Genomic DNA, 11,268 nt, shown 5'->3' with positions numbered 1-11,268 from the left:
TATGGACTTGCAAAAGTTAGGTTGCAAAAAGTGAAAGCACCAAGCAACCTCCTCCCCACCCCCCCTTCCAGCACATGACAACCACACAGCCCTGGCCTGGTCTGGTGTAAAACTGGCTTGTTATATTTAACTTTTGACAAACCTGTACAGATTGAGGAAGTTTTGTAATATAGATATATTTTTCATTGTATAATTATTATTGTAACTATTCATAATAAAAGGAAACAAATATTTGAATATAGTTTATATGCCTATACCAAGATTCTGAACTAAGATCTGGGAACATCATTTCATTCAAGAGACAACATTCTTGACTTTGCAAACCTGAATAAAATTCTGCACTTGTCCACTAGGTTTTTAAAATGTGTAACCAATGTCATACTTTATTTTATTGTTATAAAAAGTATCTCCACAATAAACAGCTCACTATGAGGAGCAATCAGTATTCAGTTTGAGCTACACAGTATGTACATGCATGATGTCACTTGCAACAGAGATGAATATTTAGTAAATGCATCACCAAGCACATTATCAATCACAATAAAGTAAATCAATATACCAGGCCAACAATCCCACATGGGTGACCCACACAATCATATACACAACATTCACACTATATAATATAATCATATGCTAGGCAAACATTTATATTAATCGCAAGTAACCAAGACAATATATGGCACATACATGTGTGGATGGTCCTTCAACCCTGTAATGGCTCCACAATGATGTCCATGTCCTAACGTTCACTCACAATGTTATTCTCTCACAGCACACATTGAGGCACATAGTAAGGCACATAGCATGTATCTGACAAAGTTTAGGAACTCCTAGCTAGATGTACATTTGTCCATAGCAGTTAATATCGCTTTAGTATAAAACCTAGGACACACTACAGCTGGCATATTATTTATGTGTGCCATAAAAGACAAATCTCCAATGAACTTCATTTACATAAATATATTTTCAATAAAGTAATGTCACTAAAGATGATTTGTATATTTGTTTACTCAGCAAAAAACAATTTACTTCTGACAGCCCAGCGTAGCTTGAGGTGAGGATCTTCTCCAGGCATCTTGTACTGATCCCAGTGTGCCTTGTAGTAGTGGTACAGTCTGACTGGGTCTGGCTTTGAAGGATACTGGGGCAAATCTGCAAAGATAGTATTGCCTCAATAGTTTGCTGACTTTGATTAATGCCTTATGAACAAAGTACACTGTACCACCTAACTAGGGGTTATTGAAGTGTTAATGCTTCTAAGAGATTGGCATACTGGTTACCAGTGCCTTGTGGCTTGTAAACTTCACTATTTTGTAGTATGAGAGATACACATGCTGACCTATGATCTATGACCCTATAAAAAGCTCTCATCCAGCCACACCTAGAGTACTGTTGCCAGCTCAGTTGTCTTTATAAGATAAACAGACATTGAAGCCACACAGAGGACATTCACCAGTAAGATCCATGGGTTTCAGTACGTAAACTACTGGGAGAGACTCCAGAAGCTGATGCACTACTCCTTTCAGTGATGCAGGGAATGCACCATAATCATTTATGTCTGGAAGATCTTGGAACACATGGTGCCAAACACCACTATCCAGGACACTCACTGCCCTCAGAGAAGAAGGCTGTGCTACATGAGGACCAACCCAGCTTAATCAGGACCCTGGTTCATTACAGTTTCACCTACAGTGACACAAGACTGTTCAACTGTATCCCTGCCTCCCTGAGGAACATAACAATGGTGTCACCTGACACTTTCAAGAACCACCTTGAGAGGTTGGCACACATCCCAGATAAGCCACCTACACCACACTACATAAGCATCAATTGCAATCGTCTTCAGGACTGACCTGCTGAGGGGAAGGAGCCGCTTGATCACAGCTGCGTCATTAACGGAGAGAATATATATATATATATATATATATATATATATATATATATATATATATATATATATATATATATATATATATATAAGAGTAAAAGAGTAAAAGCATACCTCTCTTTCCCACTTGCTTCACTATATTCTTTTTATTCAGAGCAATGGTCTGCAGGTGGGCGGTTCCCAAAACTGGTTCTTTACTGTTTTTCATCTGTTCTTTAGTGGATGGTTTCTTGGGTCTCCTTGGCTTGACTTCAGTATTACTCTGCTTCTGAGGAACTTCAGCAGCAGCAGAAAAACTGTCCACATCTGACATACCTGATGTGGTGCTCTCAACATCAGAATAGCCACTCTCCCCTGTGCTTTCATCTTTGTCTTTTGAAGTATAGGAAGCACTCAAAGAGCTGAAAAGATGATAATTTATGCATATATAAAAACCAATGATGCATTTTGATTAAACCTGACTCCTCACTACACCTAATCTAAGCTAACATTTAACCTACGTAACTTAATACACAGATTGCAAAATTTATACTGAATTAATAATTTACAATGGAAAATGTCTTAAAAAAATGTCTACCTTTGGTGGTACTCATTTTCCTTGTCAATGATACTGACAGCTTTCTCCAGTAATACCTAAAAAGCTTTCTACTCATAAATATTTGCTTTTCAACATTATTATTTTTTTTTCATGATAACATTACTGAGAAATGTCTGGCCGTTACCTGTAGGATTGTTCTTTGGCGTGTGTCTTCTTTAGTGTGGGGAGGGAGGACTGGAGGCTTGTGTGCGGAGGCAGATTTGCTTTGGGGTCGGTGAAGGAGGCGTGTTGGCTGGTGGTGCGAAGAGGAGGAAGATCACTGATGCCAGTGTGCTCTGCATCCTGCTTCATCTTACGAAGGTCACTCTTGATCATCTTGAGCAGATCTAATTATATAAAACTTCAGTAATATGATAAACACTACTAAATCCTTAGAGTACAGTGCCTCAAAATTATGTTCAGTCATTAAAATCTCGGCACTGTCCTGATATACAGGTCCCTCTAGCTCTCCTCGTTTCCCGGCTCTCCAATCTCTACCTACTGATATAGCACAGGATTTAGCTTTCCTCTCAATATGTTATAAGCAAAATTTCGACACTACAGCTTACCTTTATGCATTGCTGCCACAGTATCATCTGAGAGTCCTTTGAAACCCATCTTGGCCAACTCCTGCCTCACCTCCTCCTGTGTCACCCTCAAGCGGTACGGCATTGCAACTTTGACAGACTTCTCGCGGGCTGTGCCGAGGGAAATTGTATACATATATACTGTAGAGTCTTGAGTTACACTCAGTGTGGGTGAAAACCCCACTTAAGAGTCAAAACACTGTTTCAACAAGAAACCACTCCACCAAAAAAGAAACTCCATGGAGAACCTCACTTGAGGGGCGCGCCCTTCATTCGTGGCCACCTTGTGGTCAGAGGACTATCAGCCAGTCAGCCACTGCCCTCTTGCCCAACACGGCCATCCCACTAATCAGTCTTTACACCGGCATTCTAATTATATTACACAAACGCCTAACTTCCGCGCCCCGCACTCTCGCTGTGGTATTTAAATGTAACCGTATAAAAGTGTAGATGGTGCTGTTGATGACGATGACTTGTCTTGCTTTGTCATCTCAGCTCAGTCAGCTGTTGGGATTCCCTTGTTGCTTGCTTCACAATATGTACGTATGGCCCATTCATGTCACGTGACAACTGCTTGCAATGATGCCACAAGAACTTACGATAATAACACATTTCCGCAGAGGACAAATTAGAGGCATAGCTTGTATTATAGATAAGACAAAGTGAGTCAAAACTGGTGTGCTTTGCTGTTGCTGGATCAGTCGGTTCATTGTCAGTAAACAAGAGTCTAATGACCCAGTAGTTGACAGGGGAAATAAGAGGGCAAGAGGCGCGTTTTGTCTCATAGCTGAAACAAAGCAAGTCTATTAATACACCGTACTTCACTGCTTCTGGCCTTAAGAAGTGAGTTTATTGTGCAGTCAGCTTATAATGTTGACTTGGATTAGAAGACTGGGTGACGGGTGTCATTGCCTTGCCTGCTCATCATGTAACCAGAAGAGGAAAACAAATTTAGGGGTGAATCTTCTTTCTTGCACGACATACTTTGTCTGGGTTGCTTGCTTCTAGTGCTTTTCAGTTTCTGGTATATAAGTAGGTATTGTTGGGCACTTGCTACCTACAATGCTGCCTGAAGTCAACTAGCCACTGGCTGGTAAAGGATCTATGTGTACTCAGGCAGCCTGCCCGGGCCTGAACAGCATGACCTGACAGCTGCCAGAGTGTCACTCACACACTATTCAGGTCGCCTTAAGGCACAGCTCTTCGTGTGAGATACCACGAAGCAATGGTGCCGTCTTCCATGGGCATAGAAATGCTAGACCCACTTACCAGATCAGCAATTGCAGTGGCCCAATTAGTAAAAGATTATTTTTTTTAATTCTGATAAAAGGAGCTCTGCAAGTTATTAATTTTCTTGGTCATTAATTCTTGGGTAGCTGCACCATACTTTTCCTTCAATTTTTCTGCAAGCAAGTTATATGATGTATTTTTTATTTTAAATATCCAATTAGTCTTGATTGTTTTGATTGTTTTGATTCTTGTAAATGCTATATACTTAATAATTCCTTCCATAAGCTCTGCTCTTCTTTGGTGGACAGAGGGTGCTTAGTGTGACAGATGTCTCCTTAGTATGCTATTGAGTGCTGTACTTAGTGATGTGTCCTCAAGGCTGCCTCATGTGCCCATACACGCTCAGTTCTGCCTGACCCTTTCAGTTTCAGGTTATGTGAGGCAGTCTTCAGTCAGCCTGAACAGGCTGCCTCACATGCCCATATACGAGTACATTCAATTTTTGTGTGAACAGTCCTGTTTTGCTCAGGAGCTGGACAGGCTGCCTGAGTGTGTATAGGGCCCTTCACTCTTTTACCCAAATAGCTGGTAACTTATGCAGAGGCAAGTGGAAACAACTCAAAGGGTTTGACATGGTAATAAAGTGTAAGGGAGGAAGAACATGCATAAACTAACATGTACAACACACACACATATTTCATCACCAGAGAATAGGACAAGTTATCTCATAACTCACTTGTCACTTTGGCACCACATCCCACACCAGAATCACCAGCTCAGCAAGCACTTGCAGAGCACACAGAATGTACAAGGTTAGATGTGGGCATAGCAAACCTCACACCATTGCAAGTCTCAACACACACATGAAGCGAATATGAAGACATGGCTCACATCTCCACACAGAAACTGCTTAGAGCTTGACATGGCAAGAGACTGGCTCCTGGCTTCCTTCAGGGCTTTTTGACACATCAGATCATCATTGCTTGATCTCTGGCAGACACAGCAGCCAATAAGTACATGAGGCCTATTCTCAAGGGTGTATGGGTGCCACTCTCCAACCAATAGGTTCTCCATAGGTGACACCCTCAACACTAAGACTAACACTACACACACACACACACACCACACCGGAGACTGATCTGGAAACTTGAAATGGTAGGAGGAGTGCATGGCAGTTTACTAAAATGGATGGAAGACTTTTTGGTAGGAAGAGAAATGAGAACAATAATTAAGGACAGACCATCAGAATGGGGCTTGGTGGAGAGTGGAGTTCCACAGGGATCAGTGTTGGCACCAGTAATGTTCGCGGTCTACATAAATGACATGGTGGATGGGGTGTCCAGTTATGTGAGCCTATTTGCAGACGATGCAAAATTGTTAAGAAAAGTGAGATGTGACAAAGATTGCGAACTACTCCAGGAAGACTTGGACAGAATATGGAAATGGAGCTGTACATGGCAAATGGAGTTCAACACGACAAAATGCAAGAAAATAGAGTTTGGCAAGAGTGAAAGAAGAATCAGGAGTATGTACAAGATAGGAAATGAAGACATAAAACCAGTCATGAAGAAAAAGACCTTGGGGTGACAATTACCAATGACCTATCGCCAGAGAGACATATAAACAAAATAATTGGAGAAGTATTGAACTTATTGAGGAACATAAGAGTGGCGTTCGTATATTTAGATGAAGAAATGATGAAGAAAATAATTACTGCAATGATAAGACCGAGGCTTGAATATGCAACAATACAGTGGGCTCGAACTTAAAGAAACACATAAGGAAACTAGAGAAAGTACAGAGGGCTGCAACAAAATGGTGCCTGACTTAAGAGATTTGACTTATGAAGACAGACTGAAAAGAATGCAACTTCCGACCCTGGAAAACAGAAGAGAAAGGGAGACCTGATAGCAATATACAGAGTGATGATTGGCATGGAAAAATGGATAGGGAAGATCTGTGTATGTGGAATGAAAGAATGTCGAGAGGGCATGGGAAAAAACTAAAATGGCCACTTATAGGAGAGATGTGAAAAAATATAGCTTCCCTCATAGAAGGGTGGAAGCATGGAATAGTTTAGACGTGGAAGTGGTCAACGCAAGGAATATTCATGATTTTAAGAAAAAGCTGGACATTAATAGATATGGAGACGGGACAACACGAGCATAGCTCTTTTCCCGTATGTTACAATTAGGTAAATACACACACACACACACACACACACACACACACACACACACACACACACACACACACACACACACGGGACATCGTCGATGGCGGAGGTGGTCGCTGAGCTCCAGAGCAATCATCTATAATTCTACAGTTACCTAAGAGTAACCAAGGTGGGAAAGGAGCTGGTAATGTTTGTCCCGTCTCCATATAGTCATGTTAACTGTTGATTAGCAAAATAATGTCCAGTGAAGGTAAATATAAACTGTAGCCTGCGTTTGAGCCATCAGCTGGTTTGTTTACGTCTGCGCAACATGGCGGCCGTGAACTCGAAAGAGGAATCAGACTTCACAGGGTTTCAAGGAATAATGGAGAAGAGCGCTTATGTGAAGAAAATTCTGGAGTTAGAAGGTAAAATTGAAAAACTGTTTGAAAAGTATGAGGGCCTGGAAACGAGTTATGACAATGTAAAGAGAGACTGTGCCGATATGAAGAAGGAAAATGCAGCACTGAAAGAGGAAGTTAAGCTAATTAAAGTGAATTGCGAAAATGTGGAGAATCTCTAGGAAAAGTGATGGAGAAGCAGGCTGAATGGAAAAAAAGTCAGGAAGTGGAAAGAAAGGAGGTAAATTACAAAGTTGCAAGTCTGGAAAAGGAAATCAAAGAGTCAGGGAGAAAACTTTGGGCCTTGCTGAAATTATAGATCAACAGATCATAGAAGAGAAGATAGCTGAGAAAGTGGTGAAGGTTATTAAGTCAAATGAGACATTGGTGAGGGAAACTGTAGACAAAAAGAGATGTGTGGTGATATTTGGTGTGGAGGAGGATAAGACACCGAGTAAAATGGAGAGAGAAAAACATAAAAAGGTGATAAATAATATCATTAATGTGGTGCAAGAGGAGGAAAAGACCTAGTACAAGAAATAGAGGACTTCCATAGAATTGGAAAGTTCACAAGAGAAGGTATGAGGCCAATAAGAATCAAACTTAAGTCACAAAAGGATGTAGATGAATTGGTGGAGAAGTCATGGAGGCTAGCCCAGCAGGAAACAACAAGGAAGATTTGGTTGAGAAGAGATCTCGGTGAAAAGGAAAGAGAAATGTTAAATGAGTTGAGAAAGGAGGCTTTGAAAAAATGAAGAGAGGACAGAAGAGAGAAGAAAGAGTTTTCTGGAGAATCTTGGATATGAGACTGAGGAAGTGGTTCATAACCCAGAAAAGTACAGCAAGAAAGGACTAAAGAAACTTACATATGAGCGAAATGTAATGTATTCCAACATAAATGGAGTGATATCGGGATTTTAGAACTCAACGATTACTTGAGGGACAAGAACCCAGATATTGTGGGTCTTACTGAAACAAAACTGAGAGAGGAGAAGACCTGATGAAGGTTGGAGAAGGAAATATAACGTTTGGAAAAGAAATAGAGTAGGTAAGATGGGAGGAGGAGTGATGTTGCTGGTTAAAAAGATATAAAGGTGGATCAAGTGAAAAAGGTATGGGAAAGGCAGAAGTGCTAAAGATCAGAGCAGAAACTAATGAAGGAAAAAGAGGCACTACATAGTGGTGTACGTACCACCTAAGACAAATGCATGGTCAGTACAGGAATATGAAGAAATGATAAGTGATACAGGAACATGTCTGGAAGAAATGTTGGGTGGCTGTGAACGAACTATAATGATGGGAGATTTTAATTGTAAAGAGGTGTGTTGGGAGGACTGGTCAATGGAAGGATCAGAGACAACATGGGGAAATACACTATTGACACTGGCAATGGAAAATGTGTTAACTCAGTGGGTCAAAGAAGATACTAGGTTTGGAGGAGAGGAGCATCGTCAAGACTGGACTTGGTCTTTAGTACAGAGCCAATGGTCATTGAGGAGATGAGGGTGGAGTGCCCTTTAGCAAAGAGTGATCATGCAGTTTTGGAGTTCAAGGTGATAGACGAAGAGAAATCTAGAAGAAATGAAGAATATAAAGTGGGAAGATGGAATTATGCCAAGACAGATTTTGGAAACCTAAAGAAATTCTTTCAAGAGACAAATTGGATGAAATTCAAGAGTGCTAAGGAGCAAATGAAAAGTGGAAGGAATTTATAAAAATATACAAAGAAGGTGAGAAAAATTTGTACCAATAAGACAACATAGAGAAGTTGGAAAGCAGGACTGGTTTAACGATAGATGTGAAAAGGCTAGAACAAGAAAAGAGGATGCATGGAAGAGGTGGAGAAGGAAAAGACGGATTAAGCAGTGGGAAAGTTACAAAAGAGCAAGAAATGAATATGTGTTGATTAGAAGAGAAGAAAGAAAGAAACAAGAAAAGGATATAATTGATAAATGTAAAGACCAACCAAGGCTTTTTACAGACATGTGAACAACAACATCAAAAATAGAGAAAGTATTGAAAGTTTAGAAGTAAATGGAGTATGCAGTGAAGATCCCAGGAAATGGCAGAGGCTATGAATGGATGCTTTCGGAAGGTATTCACAAAGGAGACTGCTTTTGACAAACCACTGGTAATGGAACAGAAAGGGATTATGAAGGAGTTTCAAGTAACTGTGGAGGAGATCAAGAACATGATGGGGAGTTTAGAAGTGAGAAAAGCTGTGGGACCTGATGGGGTATCAGGATGGATTTTAAGAGAATGCAGGGAGCAATTGGCAGAAAAAGTTTGTGAAGTAATTGATGCCTCATTAAGGGAAGGTGTAGTGCCCCAAGACTGGAAAAGAGCTAACATTGTCCCAATCTATAAATCAGGTAACAAGAGAGACCCATTGAACTATAGACCAGTGTCACTTACAAGTGTGGTAGCTAAGATGTGTGAGAGGGTGGTGAAGACTAGATGGACAGACTTCTTGGAGAAAAATGACATACTTTGTGAGTGTCAATTTGGTTTTAGAAAGGGCGTTCATGCACGACAAACCTGATATGTTACTATTCGAGGGTGATAGATGTAATACAGGAAAGAGATGGTTGGGCTGATGGAATATATCTGGATTTAAAAAAGGCCTTTGATAAGGTACCACACCAGAGACTGATCTGGAAACTTGAAATGGTAGGAGGAGTGCATGGCAGTTTACTAAAATGGATGGAAGACTTTTGGTAGGAAGAGAAATGAGAACAATAATTAAGGACAGACCATCAGAATGGGGATTGGTGGAGAGTGGAGTTCCACAGGGATCAGTGTTGGCACCAGTAATGTTCGCAGTCTACATAAATGACATGGTGGATGGGGTGTCCAGTTATGTGAGCCTATTTGCAGACGATGCAAAATTGTTAAGAAAAGTGAGATGTGACAAAGATTGCGAACTACTCCAGGAAGACTTGGACAGAATATGGAAATGGAGCTGTACATGGCAAATGGAGTTCAACACGACAAAATGCAAGAAAATAGAGTTTGGCAAGAGTGAAAGAAGAATCAGGAGTATGTACAAGATAGGAAATGAAGACATAAAACCAGTCATGAAGAAAAAGACCTTGGGGTGACAATTACCAATGACCTATCGCCAGAGAGACATATAAACAAAATAATTGGAGAAGTATTGAACTTATTGAGGAACATAAGAGTGGCGTTCGTATATCTAGATGAAGAAATGATGAAGAAAATAATTACTGCAATGATAAGACCGAGGCTTGAATATGCAACAATACAGTGGGCTCGAACTTAAAGAAACACATAAGGAAACTAGAGAAAGTACAGAGGGCTGCAACAAAATGGTGCCTGACTTAAGAGATTTGACTTATGAAGACAGACTGAAAAGAATGCAACTTCCAACCCTGGAAAACAGAAGAGAAAGGGAGACCTGATAGCAATATACAGAGTGATGATTGGCATGGAAAAATGGATAGGGAAGATCTGTGTATGTGGAATGGAAGAATGTCGAGAGGGCATGGGAAAAACTAAAATGGCCACTTATAGGAGAGATGTGAAAAATATAGCTTCCCTCATAGAAGGGTGGAAGCATGGAATAGTTTAGACGTGGAAGTGGTCAACGCAAGGAATATTCATGATTTTAAGAAAAAGCTGGACATTAATAGATATGGAGACGGGACAACACGAGCATAGCTCTTTTCCGTATGTTACAATTAGGTAAATACAATTAGGTAAATACACACACACACACACACACACACACACACATGAACAAGAAAATGGGTGACAATTACCAATGACCTATCGCCAGAGACATATAAACAAAATAATTGGAGAAGTATTGAACTTATTGAGGAACATAAGAGTGGCGTCAGATATTTAGATGAAGAAATGATGAAGAAAATAATTACTGCAATGATAAGACCGAGGCTTGAATATGCAACAATAAGTGGGCTGAACTTAAAGAAACACATAAGGAAACTAGAGAAAGTACAGAGGGCTAAAAAACAAAATGGTGCCTGACTTAAGAGATTTGACTTATGAAGACAGACTGAAAAGAATGCAACTTCCAACCCTGGAAAACAGAAGAGAAAGGGGAGACCTGATAGCAATATACAGAGTGATGATTGGCATGGAAAAAATGGATAGGGAAGATCTGTGTATGTGGAATGAAAGAATGTCGAGAGGGCATGGGAAAAAACTAAAAATGGCCACTTATAGGAGAGATGTGAAAAATATAGCTTCCTCATAGAAGGGTGGAAGCATGGAATAGTTTAGACGTGGAAGTGGTCAAGCAAGGAATATTCATGATTTTAAGAAAAAGCTGGACATTAATAGATATGGAGACGGGACAACACGAGCATAGCTCTTTTCCGTATGTTACAATTAGGTAAATACAATTATTAAATACACACAAAAACACACACACACACACACAAACA

General features: G+C 40.3%; 2 protein-coding genes across 5 annotated transcripts in view; one reads left to right on the top strand and one right to left on the bottom strand.

Moving 5' to 3' along the window:
• Positions 1 to 371: 371 nt before the first annotated feature.
• LOC123506838 (hydrolethalus syndrome protein 1 homolog) lies at positions 372 to 3,511 on the bottom strand. Of its 2 annotated transcripts, XM_045259185.1 has the most exons (5): positions 3,306 to 3,510; positions 3,035 to 3,163; positions 2,611 to 2,812; positions 2,003 to 2,289; positions 372 to 1,152 (listed from the first exon to the last, which is right to left on the bottom strand). In XM_045259185.1, the coding sequence occupies exons 2-5, from the start codon at positions 3,135 to 3,137 to the stop codon at positions 1,007 to 1,009; spliced, it is 738 nt and encodes a 245-aa protein (XP_045115120.1). In that variant the 5' UTR covers positions 3,138 to 3,163; positions 3,306 to 3,510; the 3' UTR covers positions 372 to 1,006. The 2 variants fall into 2 exon arrangements, with proteins under 2 accessions (XP_045115120.1, XP_045115119.1); XM_045259184.1 differs by having other exon boundaries at positions 3,035 to 3,511.
• Positions 3,506 to 11,268, top strand: part of LOC123506837 (lysosomal alpha-glucosidase-like) — a 48,295-nt gene continuing 40,532 nt past the window's right edge. Inside the window, exon 1 of one of the 3 annotated variants that reach the window (XM_045259180.1) lies at positions 3,506 to 3,591. The gene's annotated coding sequence lies outside the window, so the exon portion shown is untranslated. Of the gene's footprint in view, positions 3,592 to 3,695; positions 3,715 to 3,743; positions 3,896 to 11,268 lie in introns of those variants that run through there. The other 2 variants (XM_045259183.1, XM_045259182.1) reach the window with 2 other exon arrangements.

This window comes from Portunus trituberculatus, chromosome 21 (genome assembly GCF_017591435.1).
Source record: "Portunus trituberculatus isolate SZX2019 chromosome 21, ASM1759143v1, whole genome shotgun sequence".
Classification (NCBI taxonomy): Eukaryota; Metazoa; Arthropoda; class Malacostraca; order Decapoda; family Portunidae; genus Portunus; species Portunus trituberculatus.
Note: the sequence above shows the minus strand (reverse complement) of the source record. Positions and strands in the feature narration are given on the sequence as shown.